This window comes from Ambystoma mexicanum, chromosome 2p (assembly GCF_040938575.1).
Source record: "Ambystoma mexicanum isolate Mex_15411 chromosome 2p, UKY_AmexF1_1, whole genome shotgun sequence".
Taxonomy (NCBI): Eukaryota; Metazoa; Chordata; class Amphibia; order Caudata; family Ambystomatidae; genus Ambystoma; species Ambystoma mexicanum.
In genome coordinates this window covers 642,589,939-642,617,689 of record NC_090923.1, presented here as the reverse complement: position 1 = coordinate 642,617,689, position 27,751 = coordinate 642,589,939, and the positions used below count along the sequence as shown (strand labels likewise).

Below are 27,751 nucleotides of genomic sequence, written 5' to 3'. Positions count from 1 at the left end.
GAAAAGGCCTTCGATTCGGTCCGATGGGATAGCCTTTGGGAGATCATGAGACGCATGGGGTTTGGCGAGGAATTTTTAAGATGGGTGAAGCTGTTATATACAAATATCCAGGCAGAAGTCAGGGTGAACGGGTGGACCTCTGGTTGCCCCCTCTCCCCTCTTCTCTTTGCCCTCGCAATTGAACCACTCACCAGATGGCTCCGCCAGAGTGCATCCTGGACAGGATTTAAATGGCCAGAGGGATATACAGACCGAATCTTCCTGTATGCAGATGACCTCCTGGTATATCTGGGGGAACCAGCCCGAACCTGCCCCATAGTAACTCAAGATACTCATCCGCTACAGGGAATTTAGTGGGTTGAGGATCAATTGGAATAAATCTGTTTTCTTCCCTGTGAAAGGTGGAGAAAAGACCAACCCACGGGAGTGCCTGTACCGTACGGAGCAACAGGGCTTCCTGTACCTTGGGATTTGGATAACAACAGACCTTACCAGATATGCAGTGCACAATCTCCAACTGTCACGGCTCGCTCCCTTCGCTCCCGTTCCCGTCACTTGGGGGTATGTTTTGGGGTTTATTCCCTACTGGACATTTCCTCCGAACCTTATGCTACAGTGCTGTGATGATTTGGGAGCGCTAAAACCTTATTTTCCAAGTTACTTCCCTTCCGGATCCATTCCAGGTTTTTTGGCAGCCAGTATGCTACTTTAAATCTAATGACTATGCTTCCCAGAATGCCTGGCTCACTGCTTCACCTCCTCCCTTGCAGGACAAGGTTGGGTGGAGGATAGGCAACAACTGTGGCTGCAGGTGCAGCAGGCGGCACACCTGAGGGGTGTGCTCGTTAAGCAGCTTTAAAAGCCTCAGTTTGCTTCAGTCCAGCGCTGGAGCGGTGACTGGGTGGAGGGTGCTGGGTTCGAGGAGGAGGACCGGTCTCTGGAGACGGATGCAAGGAGTGAGAGTGCTCAGAGGAGGTGGTAAGAATGGGTAAGGGGAAAGGGAAGGTTGGAAAGAAAGGGGGGGGTGGAGGAGGAGGCAAAGAGGGGGAAGACATCTGTGAAATCTACACCTGTGGAGAGGAGCAAGGGGGGAAATGAGGGACGGCATCGCAGCAGATCCTCTCAGAGGGATGATGAAGGGGGGCTGGTCCGGGACATCTCAGGGTCGGGGACTCCAGAAAGGTGCGCTTTGGAGGGGCTGGAAGCCTCAGTGAGTGGTATGTCTGAAGAGAAGATGCAGTATGATAGTGTGTGGAAGGTAGTGTTGAAACCTGAAAATCGTGACAAGACGTTTCTGGGGGTGAATCCGACAGAGATTGCTAGATGGTTGAAGGCAAAAGTGGGAGATGTTTCTCGGGTACAAGTGGTGGCTGGGGGCCGGTTGTTGGTGGAGGGGACGGATGCTGATAGCAAAGCAAAGATTCTGGAGGTACGTTGTCTGGGTAGACATGCGGTGCGACTGATTGACCAAAGTGGTGTGTCATGTAAGGGAGTGCTGTATGGAGTGCCAGTGTCTGTGAATATGTCTGAGGTGGAAAAGGAATTTGCAGATGTGGGGGTGGTGGAAGCATGGAGGATGGGGAGGAGAGATGCACATGGGGATGTGGTGTCTACGACTGTGGCAGTGAGGTTTGCAAGGACGGAGTGTCCGGAAGTGGTGGAGTTGGGATATCAGAGGTTCCGTGTGAAAGTTTATGTAGCGTTGCCTTTGAGATGTTATAAATGTCAACAGTTTGGTCATGTGGCGAGAGTATGCAGGAATGAGAGACTGTGGGAGGTGTGGTGGAGATCATGATATTAAGGAATGTAAGATGGAGACCCCGGAGAAGTGTGTGAATTGTGGGGTTGGGGCATTCTTCCGCGTATAGGGGGTGTGAGAGTCACAGGGTGGCGAGAGAGGTGGTTCAGGTGAGGGCGGCGGAAGATTTGTCTTATGCGGAGGCTGTAGCAAAGGTGAAACCGGCACGGGTAGTGAGTGAGGTGAGTGCGAAAGAGTTGGTGGTGGATGAGGCTGTGGGAAGGAAGAAAGTGGCGGGTGAGGTGAAAGGTGTAGAAATGGTGATTGTCCCGAAAACTGAGTTTATGTGCTTCATAGTGAGTGTGCTGGAGTTGGTGCAGGGGAATGTGTCTATCAGTGTGTCGGATCTTACGAAAGGAGTGGTGGAAGCGGGGAGGAGGTATTTGAGTGTTGTGGATGTGGTGTAAGAGGATGTGTTTAAGATGGTTGCTAAAATGCGGAAGCAGAGTGGGGTCCCGGCATGAGGATTTTGCAGTGGAATGCGAGGAGTTTGTTGAGGAATGGACAGGAGTTGAAAGCGGTGTTGGTGTGGGGAACTGAACGTTGACGTGGTTTGTATTCAGGAGACGTGGTTGAGGGGTGATCTGAGGTTTGTGATTCCGGGTTTTGAGTTGTTTCGTAAGGATAGGTTGGAGCAGGGGCGCCTCCAAGGGGTGGCCAAGGGGGGCCACGGCCACCCTTATAAAAGCACGGGCCCCCCCACCGGCCCATTCATTTATGTGTGTTTGTTTTGGTGTGCCACCCCAAGACTTCACGTGTGGCCACCCCTATGAAAAATGTCTGAGGGCGCCACTGGGTTGGAGGGGCGAGGGGGGGGAGTGGCTCTAGCGGTTCGAAAGGGGCTGGTTGCAAGGGAGATTGTAGTGGATGGAGCAGTAGAGGCGATTGGGGCGGGGATTCGGGTAGGAGGATCGGAAGTATTGGTGCTGAATTGTTATAATCCGTGTGAGGTGGTGGAAGTGGGTGTGCTGTCTGGAGTGATTAGAGGACATGTGGGACCTTGTGTTTTGTGTGGCGATTTTACCAGTGCCAACACGTTGTGGGGTAGTGATCGAACAGATACGAATGGGGAACTGTTGGAGGACATGGCAGATGAATTGAGTCTGGTATTGCTGAATGATGGTTCGGGTACGCGGTTGGATGTGAGGACTGGGAAGTTGTCGTGCTTGGATTTGACCTGGGTGACTGCTGCAATAGCGGGTGAATGTGATTGGGAGGTGCGTGTGGATGGGGACATGGGGAGTGATCATTCTGCTATTTTGGTGACTGTGAGGGGTGAGGTAGGGATCAGGTCACGTATGTCTGGAAGTCGGTTGAATTTTAGGAAGGCTGATTGGGAGGTGTATGAGGGAGTGTGTCGGGATTTGATTGTTCCATGGGGAAGAGATGGGGGGGTGGATGATTGGAATGAGCATCTGGTGCAGGGAATGAGAGCAGCGTCTGTGGCTGCAATTCCGGAGATTGAGAAGGGGAAGGGTGGGAAGATCGAGGTTCCATGGTGGTCGGTGGAATGTTCAAGAGCAGTGGCGGCACGGAAGGCGGCTAGGGCGGTGAGAACGGGAATGTTGGTGGATCTGATGGCATACAAGAAGGCTAAGGCGGTGGTGCAGAGAGTGATTAGGGAAAGAAAGCGATGATATTGGAAGGGCTATTGTGGGACCCTGGGGAGTAATTCTGGTGTGGGTGAGGTTTGGAAACAGTTCAAGAGGATGTCTGGATTGATGAGGCCGCAAGGTGGTATGTCTGTGTTGTTGAAAGGAGAAGAGGTAATTAGTGAGGATGGGGATAAGGCGAATTTGTTGGGGGAGTATTTTGCGGGGGTGCACAGTTCGGGGAACTTTCCAGAAGCAGTGAGGCTACGAATGGGTGTGGTAGAGGAGGAGATGCGGGAGGTGTTGGCGAATGTTGGGCCTTGGGAGGAGCAATATGAGGTTCCGTTTTCAATGGTGGAGTTGGATGGAGCGATTCGGAAGGGGAAGTGGTATAGCCCAGGGGTGGATGGAGTTATGTATGTATTTTTGGAGGTATTAGCGCTGTTCAATGAGATCTGGAAGAGTGGAGTTTTGCCGAAGTTGTGGAAAAGAGCGATTGTGGTGGCGATTTTGAAGGGTGGCAAGGTTTCTACAGAGTGTAAGTCGTATAGGCCGATTGCGTTGACTGTTGTGTTGTGTAAGGTTATGGAACGGATGGTGGTTGAGCGATTGGGGTTTTATTTGGAGTCGAATGGATGTTTGAGTGACTTTCAGAGTGGGTTCAGGAGGAATCGGTCGGTGGCTGATCCTGTAGTGAGATTAGTGACTGGGGTGGAGGAGGCATTATGTGATGGAGAGTTGGTGGGAGCGTTCTTTTTGGATTTGGAGAAGGCGTATGATATGGTGTGGAAGAATGGGTTGTTGGTGAGATTGTTGGAGATGGGTGTGAAGGGGAGAACGTTTCGGTGGATTAGGGCATTTTTGGCGGATAGGACCTTTCAGGTGAGAGTGAGGGGGGTGCTGTCTGAAGTTTGGAAGATGGAGAATGGGACGCCGCAGGGGAGTGTGATTAGTGCAATGCTGTTTAATGCGATGGTGGATGGGTTGATTCGGGCTTTGGCGGGAATCAGGCGTCAGGTCGATTTCTTCGCAAATGATGGTGTGGTATGGGTAAGAGGGCGGAATTTGTTGTTGGTGCAGAGTCGGTTGCAAGCTGCGATAGTACGCATGGAAGAGTGGTGTGGGAAATGGGGCTTTTCGGTGTCTGTGGATAAAAGCGCGAGTATGGTGTTCTCGAGGAGAAGAGTGCAGCAGGAGTTGAACTTGGTTTTGAAAGGTGTGAGGGTGAAGAGCGTGGAGGAATTTCGGTACTTGGGGGTGATTCTGGATAGAAAGTTGAATTGGAATGTGCAAGTGGATGGTGTGGTGGATAAGTGTAAACTCAGGCTGAATTTGTTGCGGGCGGTGACTGGGAAAGAGTGGGGTGCGCAACAGAAGTGTTTACGAATGTTGTATAAGGGGTTGATTTTGAGTGTGTTAGATTTTGGATGTCAAGTGGCAGTCGGTTTCACAGTGAGTCAGAAGTTGCGATTGGATAGGGTGCAGGCGAGGGCATTGAGGGTGTGTTCGGGTGTGATGAAGTCCTCTCCAGTGAATGCGGTTCAGGTACTTGTGGGGGAGATGCCGTTGGGGTTGAGGAGAGATGTGTTGAATATGAGGTGGTGGGTGAAGTGCAGTGCGAAGAGTGTGGCTCATCCGGTGCGTGAATGTTTGCTGTATAATTGGAGGTTTGACTATTATGGGGACCGGTGGAGGAGGAAAGGGGGCACTTTGGGGTTTCACATGTGGGAGAAGGGGGTAAAGTGGGGAGTGGGCGAGTTGATGGCTGTGATGGATATGGATTTGGTGAGATGTCCGATGTGGATGATGGGGTCTCCTAAGGTGTGTTTGGAGTTTGCGAGTGTGGTGTCAAAGAAGCGGGGATTGCGGGGTGAGATCAAAGCTTTGGGTCAGGCGTATGTGGCAGGGAAGGAAGGATGCAGGGTGTTCACGGATGGTTCAAAGGATCCGGTGTCTGGGAGAGTGGGTATGGCGTATTATTTGGAAAACACTGGGGAGTATAAAGTGGGGCGTCTGACGCCAGACGGACGCCGACATAGCGGAGGCGTTTGCCCAATTCTATGCAACACTAGATCAGGCTCCAACCTCGGCAATGGATCCAACCCTCCTAAATGACAACACTTTCAACTCTGTCTGCACAACAGAGGGCGGCTTTGGACTGTGACCTCTCGGAGGCCGAAGTAGCCGAAGTGTTGGCACAATTGCAGACAGGGAAAACGCCAGGCCCCAACAGGTTTCCGGTCGAAACCTGGCAGAAACTGGGCGGGAACAATATAACGGCCGCCCTCCATAAAATGCTACTAAGCGCCCGTGAACAAGGCACCCTCCCGCCAGACCTATGTAAAGAAACTATTGTGGTTATCCCTAAACCAGACAAACCCCAGGAGGATTGTGCCTCGTACAGGCCGATTTCGTTAATCAACGGCGAAGCTAAGGTCCTGGCCAAGCTCCTAGCCAACAGGCTACAACCGATGCTGACACTCTGATACACCGGGACCAATGTGGCTTCATGCCACACAAATCAACCCAAACGAACTTGCGCCGGCTCCACCTGGCACTAGAACGCGCTCCCATTATTAACAATCCACTTGCCATTCTCGCAATCGATTTTGAAAAGGCCTTCGATTCGGTCCGATGGGATAGCCTTTGGGAGATCATGAGACGCATGGGGTTTGGCGAGGAATTTTTAAGATGGGTGAAGCTGTTATATACAAATATCCAGGCAGAAGTCAGGGTGAACGGGTGGACCTCTGGTTGCCCCCTCTCCCCTCTTCTCTTTGCCCTCGCAATTGAACCACTCACCAGATGGCTCCGCCAGAGTGCATCCTGGACAGGATTTAAATGGCCAGAGGGATATACAGACCGAATCTTCCTGTATGCAGATGACCTCCTGGTATATCTGGGGGAACCAGCCCGAACCTGCCCCATAGTAACTCAAGATACTCATCCGCTACAGGGAATTTAGTGGGTTGAGGATCAATTGGAATAAATCTGTTTTCTTCCCTGTGAAAGGTGGAGAAAAGACCAACCCACGGGAGTGCCTGTACCGTACGGAGCAACAGGGCTTCCTGTACCTTGGGATTTGGATAACAACAGACCTTACCAGATATGCAGTGCACAATCTCCAACTGTCACGGCTCGCTCCCTTCGCTCCCGTTCCCGTCACTTGGGGGTATGTTTTGGGGTTTATTCCCTACTGGACATTTCCTCCGAACCTTATGCTACAGTGCTGTGATGATTTGGGAGCGCTAAAACCTTATTTTCCAAGTTACTTCCCTTCCGGATCCATTCCAGGTTTTTTGGCAGCCAGTATGCTACTTTAAATCTAATGACTATGCTTCCCAGAATGCCTGGCTCACTGCTTCACCTCCTCCCTTGCAGGACAAGGTTGGGTGGAGGATAGGCAACAACTGTGGCTGCAGGTGCAGCAGGCGGCACACCTGAGGGGTGTGCTCGTTAAGCAGCTTTAAAAGCCTCAGTTTGCTTCAGTCCAGCGCTGGAGCGGTGACTGGGTGGAGGGTGCTGGGTTCGAGGAGGAGGACCGGTCTCTGGAGACGGATGCAAGGAGTGAGAGTGCTCAGAGGAGGTGGTAAGAATGGGTAAGGGGAAAGGGAAGGTTGGAAAGAAAGGGGGGGGTGGAGGAGGAGGCAAAGAGGGGGAAGACATCTGTGAAATCTACACCTGTGGAGAGGAGCAAGGGGGGAAATGAGGGACGGCATCGCAGCAGATCCTCTCAGAGGGATGATGAAGGGGGGCTGGTCCGGGACATCTCAGGGTCGGGGACTCCAGAAAGGTGCGCTTTGGAGGGGCTGGAAGCCTCAGTGAGTGGTATGTCTGAAGAGAAGATGCAGTATGATAGTGTGTGGAAGGTAGTGTTGAAACCTGAAAATCGTGACAAGACGTTTCTGGGGGTGAATCCGACAGAGATTGCTAGATGGTTGAAGGCAAAAGTGGGAGATGTTTCTCGGGTACAAGTGGTGGCTGGGGGCCGGTTGTTGGTGGAGGGGACGGATGCTGATAGCAAAGCAAAGATTCTGGAGGTACGTTGTCTGGGTAGACATGCGGTGCGACTGATTGACCAAAGTGGTGTGTCATGTAAGGGAGTGCTGTATGGAGTGCCAGTGTCTGTGAATATGTCTGAGGTGGAAAAGGAATTTGCAGATGTGGGGGTGGTGGAAGCATGGAGGATGGGGAGGAGAGATGCACATGGGGATGTGGTGTCTACGACTGTGGCAGTGAGGTTTGCAAGGACGGAGTGTCCGGAAGTGGTGGAGTTGGGATATCAGAGGTTCCGTGTGAAAGTTTATGTAGCGTTGCCTTTGAGATGTTATAAATGTCAACAGTTTGGTCATGTGGCGAGAGTATGCAGGAATGAGAGACTGTGGGAGGTGTGGTGGAGATCATGATATTAAGGAATGTAAGATGGAGACCCCGGAGAAGTGTGTGAATTGTGGGGTTGGGGCATTCTTCCGCGTATAGGGGGTGTGAGAGTCACAGGGTGGCGAGAGAGGTGGTTCAGGTGAGGGCGGCGGAAGATTTGTCTTATGCGGAGGCTGTAGCAAAGGTGAAACCGGCACGGGTAGTGAGTGAGGTGAGTGCGAAAGAGTTGGTGGTGGATGAGGCTGTGGGAAGGAAGAAAGTGGCGGGTGAGGTGAAAGGTGTAGAAATGGTGATTGTCCCGAAAACTGAGTTTATGTGCTTCATAGTGAGTGTGCTGGAGTTGGTGCAGGGGAATGTGTCTATCAGTGTGTCGGATCTTACGAAAGGAGTGGTGGAAGCGGGGAGGAGGTATTTGAGTGTTGTGGATGTGGTGTAAGAGGATGTGTTTAAGATGGTTGCTAAAATGCGGAAGCAGAGTGGGGTCCCGGCATGAGGATTTTGCAGTGGAATGCGAGGAGTTTGTTGAGGAATGGACAGGAGTTGAAAGCGGTGTTGGTGTGGGGAACTGAACGTTGACGTGGTTTGTATTCAGGAGACGTGGTTGAGGGGTGATCTGAGGTTTGTGATTCCGGGTTTTGAGTTGTTTCGTAAGGATAGGTTGGAGCAGGGGCGCCTCCAAGGGGTGGCCAAGGGGGGCCACGGCCACCCTTATAAAAGCACGGGCCCCCCCACCGGCCCATTCATTTATGTGTGTTTGTTTTGGTGTGCCACCCCAAGACTTCACGTGTGGCCACCCCTATGAAAAATGTCTGAGGGCGCCACTGGGTTGGAGGGGCGAGGGGGGGGAGTGGCTCTAGCGGTTCGAAAGGGGCTGGTTGCAAGGGAGATTGTAGTGGATGGAGCAGTAGAGGCGATTGGGGCGGGGATTCGGGTAGGAGGATCGGAAGTATTGGTGCTGAATTGTTATAATCCGTGTGAGGTGGTGGAAGTGGGTGTGCTGTCTGGAGTGATTAGAGGACATGTGGGACCTTGTGTTTTGTGTGGCGATTTTAACAGTGCCAACACGTTGTGGGGTAGTGATCGAACAGATACGAATGGGGAACTGTTGGAGGACATGGCAGATGAATTGAGTCTGGTATTGCTGAATGATGGTTCGGGTACGCGGTTGGATGTGAGGACTGGGAAGTTGTCGTGCTTGGATTTGACCTGGGTGACTGCTGCAATAGCGGGTGAATGTGATTGGGAGGTGCGTGTGGATGGGGACATGGGGAGTGATCATTCTGCTATTTTGGTGACTGTGAGGGGTGAGGTAGGGATCAGGTCACGTATGTCTGGAAGTCGGTTGAATTTTAGGAAGGCTGATTGGGAGGTGTATGAGGGAGTGTGTCGGGATTTGATTGTTCCATGGGGAAGAGATGGGGGGGTGGATGATTGGAATGAGCATCTGGTGCAGGGAATGAGAGCAGCGTCTGTGGCTGCAATTCCGGAGATTGAGAAGGGGAAGGGTGGGAAGATCGAGGTTCCATGGTGGTCGGTGGAATGTTCAAGAGCAGTGGCGGCACGGAAGGCGGCTAGGGCGGTGAGAACGGGAATGTTGGTGGATCTGATGGCATACAAGAAGGCTAAGGCGGTGGTGCAGAGAGTGATTAGGGAAAGAAAGCGATGATATTGGAAGGGCTATTGTGGGACCCTGGGGAGTAATTCTGGTGTGGGTGAGGTTTGGAAACAGTTCAAGAGGATGTCTGGATTGATGAGGCCGCAAGGTGGTATGTCTGTGTTGTTGAAAGGAGAAGAGGTAATTAGTGAGGATGGGGATAAGGCGAATTTGTTGGGGGAGTATTTTGCGGGGGTGCACAGTTCGGGGAACTTTCCAGAAGCAGTGAGGCTACGAATGGGTGTGGTAGAGGAGGAGATGCGGGAGGTGTTGGCGAATGTTGGGCCTTGGGAGGAGCAATATGAGGTTCCGTTTTCAATGGTGGAGTTGGATGGAGCGATTCGGAAGGGGAAGTGGTATAGCCCAGGGGTGGATGGAGTTATGTATGTATTTTTGGAGGTATTAGCGCTGTTCAATGAGATCTGGAAGAGTGGAGTTTTGCCGAAGTTGTGGAAAAGAGCGATTGTGGTGGCGATTTTGAAGGGTGGCAAGGTTTCTACAGAGTGTAAGTCGTATAGGCCGATTGCGTTGACTGTTGTGTTGTGTAAGGTTATGGAACGGATGGTGGTTGAGCGATTGGGGTTTTATTTGGAGTCGAATGGATGTTTGAGTGACTTTCAGAGTGGGTTCAGGAGGAATCGGTCGGTGGCTGATCCTGTAGTGAGATTAGTGACTGGGGTGGAGGAGGCATTATGTGATGGAGAGTTGGTGGGAGCGTTCTTTTTGGATTTGGAGAAGGCGTATGATATGGTGTGGAAGAATGGGTTGTTGGTGAGATTGTTGGAGATGGGTGTGAAGGGGAGAACGTTTCGGTGGATTAGGGCATTTTTGGCGGATAGGACCTTTCAGGTGAGAGTGAGGGGGGTGCTGTCTGAAGTTTGGAAGATGGAGAATGGGACGCCGCAGGGGAGTGTGATTAGTGCAATGCTGTTTAATGCGATGGTGGATGGGTTGATTCGGGCTTTGGCGGGAATCAGGCGTCAGGTCGATTTCTTCGCAAATGATGGTGTGGTATGGGTAAGAGGGCGGAATTTGTTGTTGGTGCAGAGTCGGTTGCAAGCTGCGATAGTACGCATGGAAGAGTGGTGTGGGAAATGGGGCTTTTCGGTGTCTGTGGATAAAAGCGCGAGTATGGTGTTCTCGAGGAGAAGAGTGCAGCAGGAGTTGAACTTGGTTTTGAAAGGTGTGAGGGTGAAGAGCGTGGAGGAATTTCGGTACTTGGGGGTGATTCTGGATAGAAAGTTGAATTGGAATGTGCAAGTGGATGGTGTGGTGGATAAGTGTAAACTCAGGCTGAATTTGTTGCGGGCGGTGACTGGGAAAGAGTGGGGTGCGCAACAGAAGTGTTTACGAATGTTGTATAAGGGGTTGATTTTGAGTGTGTTAGATTTTGGATGTCAAGTGGCAGTCGGTTTCACAGTGAGTCAGAAGTTGCGATTGGATAGGGTGCAGGCGAGGGCATTGAGGGTGTGTTCGGGTGTGATGAAGTCCTCTCCAGTGAATGCGGTTCAGGTACTTGTGGGGGAGATGCCGTTGGGGTTGAGGAGAGATGTGTTGAATATGAGGTGGTGGGTGAAGTGCAGTGCGAAGAGTGTGGCTCATCCGGTGCGTGAATGTTTGCTGTATAATTGGAGGTTTGACTATTATGGGGACCGGTGGAGGAGGAAAGGGGGCACTTTGGGGTTTCACATGTGGGAGAAGGGGGTAAAGTGGGGAGTGGGCGAGTTGATGGCTGTGATGGATATGGATTTGGTGAGATGTCCGATGTGGATGATGGGGTCTCCTAAGGTGTGTTTGGAGTTTGCGAGTGTGGTGTCAAAGAAGCGGGGATTGCGGGGTGAGATCAAAGCTTTGGGTCAGGCGTATGTGGCAGGGAAGGAAGGATGCAGGGTGTTCACGGATGGTTCAAAGGATCCGGTGTCTGGGAGAGTGGGTATGGCGTATTATTTGGAAAACACTGGGGAGTATAAAGTGGGGCGTCTGACGAACGATGTGTCAATTTGTACGGCTGAGTTGGTGGCGATTGCATTGGCGATTGATAGGGTGTGCGAGTTGAGGTTTGAGAAGGTAGTGGTGTTTTCAGATTCATTGAGTGGGTTGCAGGCGATTGTGGCAGGGGATGGTGATAGGATGGATGTGTTTTTGGATATCAGGAGAAAGATTGATCGGTGTGTGCGTGGGGGGGATGAATCTGGAGTTGGCATGTGTCCCCAGTCACAGCGGCATTTTGGGTAATGAGTTGGTGGATCGGGCGGCGGGTGAGGGTATGAGAAGGGAAGCGGTTGATGTGAGGTTGCCTTTGAGTGTGGACGAGGTGAAGGCTGTGATGGTGAGACTGGTCATGGATCAGTGGCAGGAGAGGTGGGTGAGTGGGGTGAAGGGCAGGTGGATGTTTGGTGTTCGTGGGAAAGTGTCGAAGAAGGTAGATGCGGGAAGTCTGGAATGGAGAAAGTGGGAGGAGGTGATGCTGAATCGATTGAGGATAGGGCATGTGGGGCTGAATGATTGTTTGTTCCGAGTGGGGAAGCAAGAGTCGAGGGACTGTGCGGTGTGTGGGGTGCCTGAGACAGTGGGACCTTTTCTACTTAGATGTGAGAGACATATTGCAGAAAGAGAATTGATGAGAGTTCGGATGTCTGCGCTGGGTGTGGCTGAGTTGAGTGGGAAGGCTTTGTTGGGAGGTGACGGGGTGAGTGGCAGGAAGAAGAGCAGTGTGTTGTTGGATTTTGTGAGGCAGACGGGGAGGTGGGAGGAACTGTGAGTTTATGTAAGTTAAATAATGATTGGTGGATTAGGTGCACATCATCCATTAGGATGGGGAAGCGCCTGCTTGGGTCCGCCCACACTTTCGATAATTTAAAGAAAGAAAGTCCAGCGCTGGTCATTGTTGCAGTGTTCCTGTTGTGACTGGTCCCTTGTTCCTTGTTCCTAGCTTTTGTACCTAGTTCCTAGGGCCTGTTTCTTGTTCCTCTGCCCTGGATTTCGGATTTATGCGCTTAATTGATTTCTGCTTTCTGGATTTCCCTTTCTGTCTTCCTCTGTCTGCAGGCAGCCTTTCTCTGTGCTTTACCCTTTGATGCTGCCCAATTTGCCTGTGTTCTCTGTTTCTTTGATGCTGTCCTTTGCTACTGAAAAACTTGATGCATTAGTCTTTCCCTTTATAGATTTAGCTTCCTGCCTTTTCTCCTTGGATGGGTGGGAAAGGTTTCCTTTTGTGATATCATTTTCCCTGCTCCTGATCCTTACTTTCTATTGGGATCCATTCCATGTTTTCCATTGCACTTCTGCATTTATTTCCCATTGACTATTAGGTGTGGGGTGCTGTTGTAACTAGTCCCTGTGTGAATGCCTTTTGTTTTCCTCACTATTCTATAATCACAATTCCTACTTGCCCCTTGACTTGGGTCTTATGTATTTAGTTATCCTCCACCCATTGCTGTTATAGCCTTCTGGGTCCCTGTTTGATCAACTGGGTTTGTGGGTTTACTGACATTCAAGTGGTCTTTCCGGTCCTCGTGAGTACTGTTTCTAAGTTCCTTATTCAGTATCATCCAGAGTGTCAGCTCACAGATCCTGTCCTTGCTTGCCCTCTACGTGGGCTTAGTGCTGTCAGTATCTGTAATAGCATAGTGGGTAAGGAGCTTGCCGACTTTCCTTTCAGTCATAAGGAGGTTCTAAGTGCTTACCCCACATCCCTTTTCACATATTGGTATTATTGTTTCACTCTATTTGCACTCCTGGGTTTTAGTATACACGAGTCTTGGGTATTGCATGCACGTTGTTAGATTCAAAGTTGTTCACTGTGCAATTCCGTGCACATTTCCCTTGCCATATTCATTGCCTTCTTCCTTTCTTAACACCAACCAATCATTGATCGGTTCATCAATGACGTCCATCACTGGAAGCTTCTCCCCCTCACCCTCATGAGTAGAGCCGCACTTTTTAAAATGATGGCCCTTCCAAGAATCCTCTACGTCCTACAGAATGCCCTGCTACAGATTCCAAACTCCGAAACAGGCCGGGTGGAGGCCCGCCTCAGAGAGCTGCAGTGGGGAGGAGGCCAACCACGCATAGCACTGACCACACTCCAAAGGTCGATCAGGGAGAGTGGGATAGGAGTGCCCCGACTCCAGACCCATTACTGGGCCTCACAACTCGCGGTGGTCAACGATTTGCTCCACGGGGATCGGGAATTACCCCACATTAGGGCTGACATGGGGGCCATGCAGGACACTGACCCAATACACTTACTGTATCACCCCCCCAGATACCCCCCCCGCTAACAACTAGGACACATATCACCGCTATTTGGAGACACGCACACGTATTTGTGGGATGGGAAAACAAAATAACGGCGGCACAACCCCTATGGCAAAACAGCAATCTGAGGGAAATTTAGAAACTTGAACCATGGCCGTGCTGGGTGAAGGCTGGGATTATGAAAGTGGAGGATGTCTTAAAAGACGGGAATCTAGCCCCATTCGCAGACTTGCAACTCAAATTCCATCTCCTAGTCACCGAACGGTACCACTACATGCAAATGACCCACGCCCTGAGAGCCCACATACAGGCAGAAGACACTATCCCGGACATTACGCCAATAGAACGCAATATAACACCTGAGTATATTCCCACCAAATGCACCGCCATCCTCTATAACGCTATTACATCCTTTGCTACTCCTGAACTGACCAGCTTAAAAGCCAAATGGGAAAGAGATGTAGGTGAAATTGACCCTGAGGACTGGATCCAGGTACTAATGCACCCACGCGAAGTGGCCATCTCCTCTAGGCTTAGGCTGGTACAACTCAAAATCTTACACAGAGTATTACCCTAGGACTGCATTGCATGGCTGGAAGAGAGCAACTAGCCCAAACTGCCTCAGGTGAGGGGAGGAGGAGGGAACCTTCTTTCATATACTGTGGTCATGTCCCCGCATCCGCAGCTTCTGGGACGCTTGCTGCCGAGAACTGACCAGGGTACTCACCCGCACGATAGAACTGGACCCTAAGGTCCTAATCCTGGGGGCACCGGGAGAGAGCGATCTCAATAAATAGGAGAAGTTTTTACTGCATACAGCAGCGGCCCTAATGAAGCGCAACATCGCACAGAAATGGAGAGTGCCAGAATCCCCGACGCTGGAGCAATGGGCAATGGACATGGACACATGCGCTATGATCGAGTGCCGGATTTACAATGCTAGAGGCTGCCCTACCAAGGCCTCTAAAATAAGGGGGACATGGGAAAAGGGAGGACCCTAATGTGTACAAACTATTGGTGAAGTAAATCTGAATGCTCACACAGAGGGGCACGGAAGATGACCTAGGTAATTGGTGATACAAGTACCACTGCGAATGTAAGATTGGGCGAGCTGGCCCTCGATTGCTGTTTTTCTTTTATGATTGTTTTGTCTATGTTATAAATAATAAAAAATGTTTTATCAACAAAAATAAAAATCCACCCTATGGAGAGATGTCGGCCTACTAGCATCCTTCAGAATGGATGCCAAGTGGCCAGCCTGTCTTCCTCATTTTGGAATTCCCAGGTACTCCAGGAGGTTTCCCATGGCTCGAACCTGAACAGAATCGGATCACCTTACTTGTTGAAGAGGTTTTGAAAAGAGCCCATTAAATGATTCCAGGACTTCCGGACCAATCACCAAGTTAAGGGTTCCTCGAGTCTCAATGTCATGGGGCCTTTCGAAGTCGGTACCGACATGACGAAGAGCGCAAAGAGACTCTCAGAGGGATCTCAGGTTTTTGGCCAGATTTTAACTGTTCTCTGGCTCCTCGGCATGTGGGAAAGACAGGACTTCGAGGCCATACTGGCTTTGTCAGGCGAAGTGGGCTCTACGTTCTTCTTTACATTCTAAGTGGAAACAGGAACACCCACTTTCTCAAAGACCTTTAACATTTTGAGCCAAAGCTCTTCCCATTGTTTACGCCAACATGGTTTTTGAGGGAAAACGTACCTGTCCGTCAGGTAAGGTAGCCATTGATGGGTACCTCAGTCTTCTTCTCATCTTCTTTGATGAAGATGAATGGTCGGACTCGCTCCTTGAAAGGGAACTTTTTCAGTGTTTTTCAACCTCTTTGTATCCTGGCCTAGAGAGGAAACCAGTGCAGTTCACGTAGGACGGCGATGAGCTGAGTCACATTTTCGCACACCTGTAATAATGAGTGCTGCAGCGTGGTGGACTGCTTTTAGGAGGACCAAGAGAGCAGCTAGTAGCCCCGTCAGTAGGGTGTTTCCCCCATTGATGTGCAAGACTACAAGGGCCTGTACTCCACACCAGAAGCCCTCTGTCGGGATAAGGGTTTGATTTTGCAAAGGGTGGAGATTTGTAGCCAGGCCATTTGGCTATGTGTTTGTGGAAGGACAGACCAGCTGCTGTCAATGGTGAAGCCTATGAATTTTGCAGAATCCGAGAGCTGCAGATCAAAAGCTTCTATGTGCATATCATTGAACTATTGTTGGTGGAGGAGTTGTTTTGCGGAGTGAACGATGAGGATGAATTCAGTCTTGGAGGAGTTAAGTTGAGGTAGGCAGTCGACATCAAGACAGGATAATCGTTAGGTACTAGCAGAGACGAATGACGTCCTGTGGGCTTTTTACTCCTGTATAACAGAGTATCATCTGCATTTTGGTGGATAGCTAGATCAGGATCTTTGAGGAGGGCGCTCCTGCGTTTCTTCTTTTTGTTAACCTTCTCTGAAGAGCTGTATTCCTCTAGTTGATCTCAAAGTGATTGGAAATTTAAAAAGGAGGATCCAACGGCAGCAATTTTGCTGAGGTCTTCACACCCCTTTATGGAGGACGCTGTAGTGTATTGCGGCACGCATCAAGAGAGCCTTGGAAGGCATGGATTGGCAGGCTCTGCAATCCTCTATGTGTTCTTCTCCAAAGTAGTTGATATACCTTATGTGGGTCCAACACCGACATCTACCTCTCGCAATCCCTGCAGTGCTTGAAGTCTGAGGCCTCTGTGGTTTATGTATGACACAAAAATATAGCAAGAGCCAAGTGGCGTTCCGAAATAACATACTGAGCGCAGAAAAATGGAACTGTGGTTATGAAGTGAAATTGTGCCAATTTCAGTTGTGACCGTCAGCCAGCAGCTCGCAAAGGAATGTGTGGGCATGCCTGAAGGGGAAAGACTGTTTGGGATTACCCATAGTTTGCATGAAATGATCCCTGAAAAAGCTGGTTTGTTGTGACCAGTACTGATTAGCTGGCTGCCAGAGGTTTGAATTTAGCATGCTGATTAGGTTTATTCTCTACAAAGGTTAGGCATAAAAGCTGACACACTGCACCAGGAACTTTGTCAACTGCTGGGATTTGACTATGTAGTATCAAGAAACAACTGACCCAGGAAATGCTGCACTAGAACTTTGTGGAGTCTTGAAAACCCAACGGCAGAGATCTGCCTCCCTTCTGAATCTATGAAACCATGTCTAGAGCTCCTTTCCTTTGATCCAAAGGGGAGAGGTGTATTTGTTCTTCAGGAGCTCGTTGTTACTCTGTGGTTGTGATTGCTGAAACGGTGATCTCAAGTCACTGAACAACTATGTTGCCTCCTGCACATCTTCCGGGAGGTCCTCAGAAGGGATTACTGCCCTGTCTTCCTGGTGTCAGGGTCGTAGTTTTCTGATCTTGACCATCCAGCTGACAACCACAACCTTCCCTAGTTCAAAAGACACTACCCTGCAGGCTCAATTATGTGGCTTGGGCTACTGTTCATGATCAAATCATCTTATCAGAGGTCCCTCGATACCAAAGATGCAGTGGTTCTGCGTCTGCAACGCAGTAGAGTACCAATGCTGACACCCACCCATCCATGAGCTCATTCCTTGTTGGGATCTCCTACTGAGGCCTCCTTACACATAACCTGTGGGAGTTGGTCCTGTTTTTCCATGGATGTAGAGCGGTGAGTGAAACCCTATAGCGGTTCTTCTACTCAGCTAGTTAGATGCCCCCTTGTTCTCCTGAGGGCCACCTTTTGGCTCCTCTTGTCAGTTGAACAGTTTGCAGCTTTCTTACTTAACTCATATGAATAATATTGGCCCACTGACATTCATTGGAAACAATAAGAGAAAACTGTGTTTTAGGGGTTAAGTGTTTGTTTAGGCCTGTGAACCTCCTTTAAAGTCTGTTTGGACTGTGTGGACACTGAAACATTTCATGATCCTGTGAGAGTACTAGTTTGTATTTTTGTCATAGTCTATGCATGTTTTACTGTGTTGCTTACCTGTATATTTTGCAGGTCATTCCTATGCACAACTTTATTATGGATCTATGTTGAAAAACTGAATCCCAAAAGCTTGAGTTACAAAATTGCAAAGCTCACTTGTTCGCATTTTGTAACTCAAGCTTTTGGGATTTTGATTGTTTGTCACCTACTGTTCATTCAATGCATGCGGGGGACACACCTGCAACCCATGCTTCCCTTATTCGGTATTATAGGCTTCAGTCTTTTTTACCATGCCGAATCCGCACCAAACGTGCATTGAGCTTTTTGTATTCGGCCATTTTGACCAAAGTGCTTTATTATAAAAGAATATATTTTCAAAGACCTATTGTGTGGACCTTCCCTTATTTTGTGATAACATTATTTGCTGTCCTTTAAAGCAGATCATATCTTAAGACTGCTATGGTCACACAACCACTTGGAGAGAGACAAACTCAAAAGGACACACCCTATACAAAAGTAGGTTGATATAGTTGGGCCATGGAATAGTGCCCAACATTAATCTCTGTAACCCCACCATTTCTCCATCCCGATATGGCCACCAACACTCTGGCTGCCTTTGATAGGAATTGAGCATGTTACTCGAAAAAGATTATGTCCAGGGGCGGATGTGGAAAGAAATATTTATATGGGGAGCATTGGGGGAAAAGGGAGGGAATAACACTGCAACACTACCTGCAAAACCCAGGCATCAGAGGGGCATTCCAGAAGAAAATGTGACATCTTCCCTCACTTGTGAGGAATTGTGGAAGGGAATTAAAGAGACTCAGAGGCACAGGTGGAGGAGGGGACAGAAGCGGCAGCGGAATCATTCAGTCTGGGTAAACATGTCCCATTGGCATGGTGGATATAATGCCTCTGCTGCTGTATACCAAGGGGTACCTGTCCCTCCTGCATATGCGAAGGTATGGAAGGAACAAAAAGGAGTGACCCACTGAGAAGGATGTTGAAGGGTGCTGGACCACCAGATCGAGTGACTTGGCCACAGAGGTCGTGAACTTCTCCAAGCACTCATCGGACATGGTGTGTAATAGGTTGATATTGTGAAATGACATGTCCAACTACACAACTACTTTGGAAGTGAGAGGTGAACCCAGAGGTTCTCAATGAGGAATGCCTGTATACCACTGCAGTCAAGTTGTTGATTCTAGCCACAGAGGCATTGTGTTGAAGACCAGCTTTAAAATCTATTTGGTGGCCTCTTTGCTGTCCATCACCAGTTCAGGAAATGGTGCACGTCTGGTGGGGGGCAGCATGACATCTGCCATTCTAACAACAACCCAAAGGGTCTGGGAATAGCAGGCTGTAATTCATCAGTGGAAATGATGAAGCAGTGCTCTAAGAAAACAGAACAATAAGAAATTGGGTAATGACACAAGATCTCGAATTATGGTCTCCGGCAACAATAAGCAACTGTACAGAGCCACAATGGGCCACTTATAGATGGAAATTTTCCAAAGCCAGAGTTTCGCCTGGCAAGATATTTCTAAGATGATGAATCTGTGAGAGGAATCAATCCATTATAGAGGTATTTTACTCATTATGAAGTGCTTTTTAATTTGTACAAAACATGTAAACCATTTGAATAGAAAGTTCATGGTGTTAAGAACTTTTCAATGCCCAGGATTCATCAGATGTCCCCTATTTAACAAGATACGTTGCACATATGTTCCAGTCAATTCCTCCAGGTGCTTCCGTCAATCGCCTTTCATTCCACTCGCGACTTACCTTGCTAAGGAGGACCTTTCCACCTAGTGTTCCTCATAAAATAGACAATCATTTAGGGGGTATTTTTCCCTTTTGATCCACTTGTCAAAACCTGCACCCAATACCGGAATTACATGGTTTGTATTTCCTTTCTAAATATCAAATCAGTGTTGTGAAGGAACATTTTAAGGGAATGCTTCTTGTCCATTAGATGTCACCACCCCGATGTTGCATAATTTGAGGAGCATGAGTTGTGTTTCATTTGTAACATTTATTACACATGAAAAGGGTGTTAGAGAATGCCTCCCTCTCCCTACTCTAGGAGGTATTTCCCTGCCTAACAAACTAGGGGTCTGTCCAATGTCAAGATGCCCAAAGAAAACTGTCTTGTTACCAAAGTACTATTCTGCCACTTACATTCTAACAAAATGAACATGAAGGTAAAAGGGGTAATGTCTTTGGCATTAAGTGGTGTATACATTTTCAAAAACGAAATATGTAACTCCAACACACAAACAAATTCCAGAAGGAGAGAGTTCTACATTCCAGAGTGTGGTTGTCTTCCCCTGGATTTCTCTTCACTCTGCTTTATACTTTCAAGAATATCAGTTCCTTGGGTTTCTCTTGATCAACCTAAGTGATGTATAAAACAACTTGGCTGTTAGTCTGTATCTTTGTAGTGTACCTGGCGTACTCTCCTGCCAGGTTTCTCTCCTACTTTAATTCAGCCTTTTGTCAGTCCTGAAGTTCCCTTACCAGGACTTCCCTTAGCTGATGTATTTTACACATGGTTCAACTTGAGTTTGCCTAGTATACTTCCTTACCAGGGCTTTCTTATATGAATACGTTTGCAGCTTTCTTCTGCTTGGTATACTCCCCTGCTAGGGCTTTTCTCTTGTGACTTTAATCTGCCCGGTATACTCTCCTGCAGGACTTTCCTCATATGTGCACTTTGCACACTCTCAGACTTAATAGTTTCTTATATCTAATGTATTTTCTCTTGACTCTGCCTGGTATACTGTCCTGCCAGGGTTTTCCTTATAGGTATTCAACATACACTCACAAACTTCGCAGGCTCTTAAATTTCCTTTGTTCTTGAAAATAGTATTCAGTTGCTTGTTCTCTCTCATACATTTCGTTAAATATTATTTGCTTTCGGGAGTAATGCCAATTTGCCCTGGTGTCTCGCTTCCCTTCGGTGGACTCACAGGCTCTTGTTGGCATGTATAGGCTTTGTCTAAGTAAGCCTGCAGTTGCTAGACGTTCTGTTCCGGTTTACCGCCTCTGCCTTGCATCTTCTGTGTCCTTTGCAGCTCACGCTCTTCCGTTTGGCTTCTCTCCGGGCTTGGCCGGTGAGGGTGCTGCCTTCCGATACCCGAGAATGCTGTGAAGCTTCCCATCTGCTTTGGGAGTCCTTGCAGCGCGTCCCTCCATACAGTCCACTCCTCTCGGTTCGTTTGGCAAGCTGGTTGGCTCCACAGACCATGCACCAACCCTGCAATCCCTCGGGTCAAAATCGAGAGGACTAGGGTTCTCCAGCCACCGTCTGCCTGCCAACTGGTCTGCCGGTTTAAATCTCCCGGCAACCTGCCTTTCCCTGTAACTACTACAGCGTGGCTTGTGCTCTTGGTCGCCATTGATCTTCATTACTCGGCACATCTTTCCCGTCCTAGCACTTTCGCATTTATGAAAAAGGAAATCTGTTCCTGGTGACTTGTATGGAAAGTCTAGTAAAGTATTTTCAGTCATACTGAAAGGCAAGTCAGTTCTCCCGGGATCTTGCATGAAAAGTATGTAAAAGTCATTTTGAAAGCTAAGTGAGGTTTTGGCGAATTGTGTACTAAGTATGGGGAGGTGTTTTCCGTAACCTTCCTTGGTGGGTGAGGTATGCGCATATTCCATTAAGGCACGGGAAATGGATAGGGAATCCTTAAAAGAAAAAGGGGGATACCATGTCTCATCCAATGTCATGTCACTCCCTTGGGATTTGCCTCCCCACCATGTGATCCTCCCTCATAAAGCCATCCCCAGGATCAGGATCAAGTAGCGGCTGCCGTCCCTGGTAACATGTGGGAGGTCACTGCTGGGAAAGGAGTGATGACACCATCAAATTCATCACAGTAATTTCCAATCAGTTTTACGCCATATGCTTTCTTGACTGCAGGAGTGTGATCCAAGCCAGAGACAACTTCTGCTCTTATTTAGGTACCATGTAACTGCGTAAAAACTCGAAAGACAGCCACCTCGTCACAGGTCCACAGACCTTTAAGAGTGCTCAGAGCGGCCGCTCCCTGTAACTGAACCATCAATGTCACTCCCAAAAAAAGCCTAAAATGTAACTTTTTTTCTTGAACCCTTTCCACTATATTTATAAGTGCTGGGGCTTCTAAATGTTTTAACCATCAACCTATATAAGTTTGAACTGCATGCCTTAGGAGCTGCTCATTTAAGATTCCTATTCAGAGGCAATACTATTACCAAACATTTCTTCAATAAGTATTCATGTTGGAATTGTACAAAGTCATTCACTTTATGTTAAAAATACAGTAAAATAAAACCATACTGCCCCTATTCAATGCCAAAGCAAACATTTCATTTGGATTTAAATATTCCAATCCATATTTAAGGACATTTAGACTTGATTCAAACAAGTTATTGAGCCTGCCTTTTCTGACCCCAACAGAGTAAAAATATTCTACATTACACATTCTACTTTCCTTTATAAAATATAGTACTTTGGTCAATAAAAATAAGTGAAGCTCAACTGTGAAGATAATTTACATCTGGTCCCACAAGCATGCTTTCCAAAAGTATTAAACATTTAAAAACATACTGTTCCTGTGGAATTCTCTCAACGGCCCTCAGCGAGTGTGGGTAACAGACATAGCTAGCCAAGGCCTGCATCAATGAATCTTTTATGTCTGCAGGGAGGAGAATACAAGAATCATACAGGATTTTCTGGTTAAATCATTCAAATGTTATCATCTATGGTACCATTAATTCCAATCCTTACACTAGAAACAGACTTTAAAGCAAGACAGAACGCCTAACATTATGCATCATTTCTTTCTACAGAAGCAGAATTGAACTTAGATCCCATCAAAAAGGTTTCTGTTAATAACGTTGCCACTTGGAACTTTATTCCTTCTTTCCTGCTGCTCACAGCACAGACAAGTCTGCTTCAGGTGGGGTCTTTGGCTGACGGGGTAACATAGAAGGGATACAGCATAATAGTATTACCCCAAGTGGCCTCCTCCCATACAGCAGCTGTTTCCGTCAGGGCTCCTTTCCGTGCCTAAGATGCCAGTGTTTGACTTGTGGCAATCTTATGTGGGAGGGTTGTGAATGTGACCTTTTCCCCCCTGTTAACTCATATAAGGAAAGAGGAATTCGAGAGGGGTGGTCATGATGGTTCAGGCAGCAACCAAAGGGGGAGGAACAACTAGCAGGAGTGTAGCTGTTGTCTGCCCCAGCTTTCGTCCGGGCTGCTGGTTTTGGTACACTGATACAGCTTGTTGCATAGCAACGGGCCACACATGCATGGGGAATGCTTCTTGTCGCCCTGGGACTTGGCCGTTTCACAGTGCAAGGAACCCATCTTGGTAGACTAAAGAATGCACAAAAACAAGCAAATGCAAAATTGTGACTGGGCCCATCCATGCCATGAGTGAAATTAAGAGGAGTATAGCGGAGAGAAGGAGGAGTTGTGCCTGGCAAAATATCAGCTTAATTTGAAGGACGACTGGGGAAATAGAAGGGAAACTAATGTCATGGCGGATCTTGCAACATATATATTATTTGAAAAACATTGTTTTTGTACTAAACCTGAGGTTACTTAAAAAAAAAAAAATTTACAAACACCAGAAATAACAAAGTTAAGGTAACATAACATGCATTGATAAATTAAAAATGTTATATTTAAATCAATTATCATGGTAACTCTAACTCACCCTGTTATTGTTTTGCAATATTTCGTTTTTGCTCTAAAAGGCATTATAGACACAGTAATGTAATGTGTTGTGTAAATATTTGTTTGGTTTTAATAAAAATGGTAAACTGTTTATTTACATGTTTAATGTGCATTAAATTTGTGCGGTTTGTGTAAGTATTTACAGTTTGCATCATTTACAAAATTTTATTTACTGCATATATTAATTCACAGTGTAATGACTATAAATATGCATATGTTAATGTTATTTGTATAACAACAAATTACTGACACCATGTAATGTTATTTTCTACTGAATGTACCTCCCACAGATTCCTCATCTTAGATAAATATTCTCCTGCACTGCAGCTCTCTGAAACCTTTTCCCCAGCAGGCATCGGTGGCCGTCGAGTCGTCATCACAGTGATTGGACGTGACGTCGATGCAGGCACTAATATCACGGTTGTTCCCTGTGACCTCCATCGTCGTGGAGGAAGGTTCGAGTTACTGCACTACCCAGGGATGAAACCAGCCGCGGTGCTGCCTGACGAATAAAAGGTACGCTCCTTTAAATCGCGGTCCGGGTGGACTGATGCCTGGCTATCCGGCCTCCGAGTACAGGGTACGGGTGATTCGACCAAGGCAGGTCCGGGAAGGCGATTGGCAAACTGGTTGGCCCCACCAGTTCAAGGGCAGAAGGCTCTTGCAGGTGAAGATCTTCTCTCGTCGTGTGGAGAAAAGTGGTTAGACGCTGCAGCAGGGCTTCACCGGTGGTTCAGTCGTTGCAGATGTCTTTGGCTTCTCTCCTCTTCAGCTTCTTAGTTCCAGTGGCGACTTCTTGCTCTTCCAGACCTCAGGACCCTGCTTTTATGCACAAAGATCCCCATTCATACAGCCTAGCTGTCACTTACACAGTGGAGTGGTCATCTTGGTGGGAGACCCTCCGGCCTATCAGGATAGAGTGCGAAATGGGTTGCTCAGGCAACCCTGTCCAGGGACCTACTCCCCCTCCCACACAATGGACCCACCCCAGACTCGGTGGTGCCGAAAGGAGGGCTTCTCGGCAGAAGCCTGCCAAAAGAACGAACAAAGGATCCCCGACCTGGGTTAGGAGTTTAGAGGAAGACACGAGAAAGAAGTTATATTAAAGTTCTGGCAATAAAAACCTACCGGGGTAAAGTTAATATTAAAATACACCGGCGGTATGTTAGAGGCTGTCAGAAAAAGTAGTAGCCTCGAACAATGGGAAAATCCCATAGGGAAATATTCGCGGTTAAATATTTATGGTAGTAACCACTGCCACCAGCCAGAAACTTTTGAGAGAGTGACTGTACGGTACCCTCTCGAAAATGAACTTAGGGGAAAAACTATTAACCCCTTCCAGTACCTCCATAGTAAGATGGGTTGTACTGGTTTAGTTCATAGGATTTGTCTAGTAAAGTCAAAGGGGACTTTACATGCCATGAGAGACAGTAGTCAGTCCCAGGGTATGGAGTCTATGTTTGGGGGACGCTACGACATCCCTGTGTCACTGCACTGAGGGTGCTGTGTAACACATGTGAATAAAGATGGTTCCTATGGGGTTGAGAAAGATCCATAGGCATCCGTCCCCGTCGTCACCGTCTTTGTGTCATCCCTCGGATCCGGGGAAGGAGAAGAAGGCTGAGAAGGCTGAGAAGGTTGGGAGGGCGGGGGATTAACTCTTCTCTGCTTGTTTGGAGGGCTTCCCGACGGTCCAGGCTCCGCTGGATCGTCAGTTGGGGGCAAGGGCAACCTTGTCCTCATCTCTGTACACAAGGCCTGGATCGCCATCAAGATTGCTCCTGAGTTGTCTTGTGGCCCAGGTACCGGTTGCGCCGGGCGCGACGGTTGGGGAGTGGACTCCTCCGCCTACACGGGCTCCTCGTCGACACCAACGTCGCTCTCTTCGTCCGCCTCTTCGGGAATCCTCCCTGTTAGGGAGAATTCTCATTTTATGGCTAATTTCCCTCACCTAGTGAGTCCCCCAGCAGCTTTGCTGGACTTTCTTTCACTTGGTAAGAATGTGAGCTTTTCCCCCATTCTTAGCCATGTCTTTTACCTGTTTTTATGATTGTGGACTCTGGAATACACCACTTCAGTAGCCCCCTTTTTTGTGTGTTACACAGCACCTTCAGTACAGTAACACAGGGTTGTCTTTTAGACTTCCCACCAAATCCATTTCTGAGGCGACTACCGTCCACCAGAAAAGGTGGAAATTGCCATTAATTTTAGTCAATCTACAACAGATCCAGTACACCCCATCTTCTATGGAGTACTGGAAAGGGTTAATTCGTATCCCTTTTTATCTGTAACTCCTAGAGCATTGTTTTGCTCTTAACATTTAGACTTGGCTGGTGGCAGTGGTATCTACCCTAACTTTTCTACTGCCATTATATTAGATAAACATGGAACTGTTCTTGGCTATTATATTAGCCTCGAACATAAACCCGCTTGACTAAATCATCTTTCTTTTGGCTCCGCTTGGGTTTGTTCGCCATTTCTTTTTGTTAAAGTCCTGCTTGCGTTTTACTTTGCGCGGCAAACTAGGTTTGCCTTCTTTGTTCACTCCCTTTTGGCGGGCTTCTGCTCAGAAGCACTCCTCAAGGCGCCTGGGTGTCTAGGTGGGCTGAATGTGAGGGAGGGGTGTAGTCACCTCCTCCACAGGGTATCCTAGGAAACCCAAGTCACACTTTGTCATGATTGGCCAGGGTAGTTGTCCAGGCTCGACAACCCCCCTGCTGGGTGATTGACAGTCAGGCTGTGTGAATGGGGTTTTTTCGCATAAAAGGCAGGTCTCTTGGGCTAGAAGTCAGAGAATCGCCACTGGAACTACAAGGAACCCAAGAGAAGCGGAGAAGAAGTAGGCTGCTGCAACTACCCCGCCCCGGTGAAGCCCTGCTGCAGAGCTGAGCTATCTACGCTTCGACGACCAGAGAAGATCCAGTCCAGAGTCTTCTTCCCTTGAGCCTGGTGGGGATAACCAGCTCATCTTCTACAGCCAGAGGATCCTCTTGTTCGCTGCACACTGCTGTAGTGGTCCAGATAGCCATCTGAAGAGCCTCTCCTGTTTTTAAGGAGCGCACCTTTTATTAATCGTCGCTGCTGCCGGCCTCATCCCTGTGTGGTGCAGACCGCTCGAGACGTCGTCCTTCACATCGAAGCTCCAGGAACCGTGGGTCTGCGGGAAACCAACAGGAACAACTGCCAGGGCACAAGCTTCTCCATTGAATAAGGTACTGTGTTCTGCTTGAGGAATTAGGGTGAATCCCTTTTCTTCATCTCCAAGGCTTGCCCTTGTCTTCCCTCCTTCTTATAACTTTTGCTTCTGAACATTGACAATATCAAAGTACTCTTGGCTAGGTTGAATCGTGAACTGTCCGACTGTGTGATCCTCAACAGGCACCCGGTGTCACTTGACCCTTGCTACGGCCCTTTGACTCTTGAATTCCTGTCTATGAGTGTTCTTCGATTCTGTCTGCCTAACTATAATATTGCCTATGATTTTTGCCTCCAACTCCCTCTGGGTATCTCAGGTGCCAAGTGTGTTTTTGCCCCGGTAGCATTTCTTTCTCACGGATATGCGTTTATTTAGTAGACCGAACTGTCAAAAAGTGATCGCAATCGTATTCGCGGTAACGTGTCTTGTTTCATAACACCAGTCCATTCACACAGAGGGTACTTACCTTGAGTCATACTGTACAAAATGAATTGGTTAATTGTAGTATATTTTACGTGTGATTTTGAATTTAATAGAAGTGTCATGTTTATAACAAATGGTTTAAAAATAAATGTACTTATATTTTTCTACCTGAGATCTTGAGTCACTGTTTGCTTGAGCCATAGTAATTGTGGTCCCTTTGTGTAATCTCTGCTACTGCTCATATACTCTTGAGATAAGCATGGCTGCTCTGCTACTGCTACCACTTTAATATAGTAGTACAGGCTTGTACCAAAGGTAAAACTTGCATTGCCACCTGTAGTCTTAATTGTGTGTAGTGGTCCCGAAGGGCACTGCACAGGATTCTGCCTAACACCCTCCCTCACATTCAACCCACCTAGACACCCAGGCTTCCAGAGGAGGGCTTCTTGGTAGAAGCCCACCAAAAGACAGTGAACAAAGGAGCCAAACCTGGTTTGCCGCGCAAAGTAAAACACAAGAAGGACTTTAACAAAAAGAAATGGCGACTAAACCCAACCAGAGCAAATAGAAAGAGTATTTGATCAAGCGATGTTCGAGGCTAATATAATAGCCTAAAACAGTATCACGTTTATATAGTATGAACACGGTAGAAAAGTTAGTGTAGCTACCACTGCCACCAGCCAAGTCTAAATGATAAAAGAGCAAAACAATGCTCTGGGAGGTACAGATAAAAAAAGAGCTAAGGATTAACCCTTTCCAGTACTCCATCTAAGATGGGGTGTA

At 48.1% G+C, this 27,751-nt stretch overlaps 1 protein-coding gene across 5 annotated transcripts in view; it reads right to left on the bottom strand.

Annotated features, from left to right (window-relative positions):
* The window catches only part of RNF123 (ring finger protein 123), a 3,033,138-nt gene that overhangs the window by 1,166,737 nt on the left and 1,838,650 nt on the right, over nt 1-27,751 (bottom strand). For all 5 annotated transcript variants that reach the window (XM_069644183.1, XM_069644184.1, XM_069644185.1 and 2 more), the window contains exon 29: nt 22,213-22,300. In XM_069644183.1, coding sequence (XP_069500284.1) covers nt 22,213-22,300 — 88 coding nt within the window. The remainder of the gene's footprint in view (nt 1-22,212; nt 22,301-27,751) is intronic.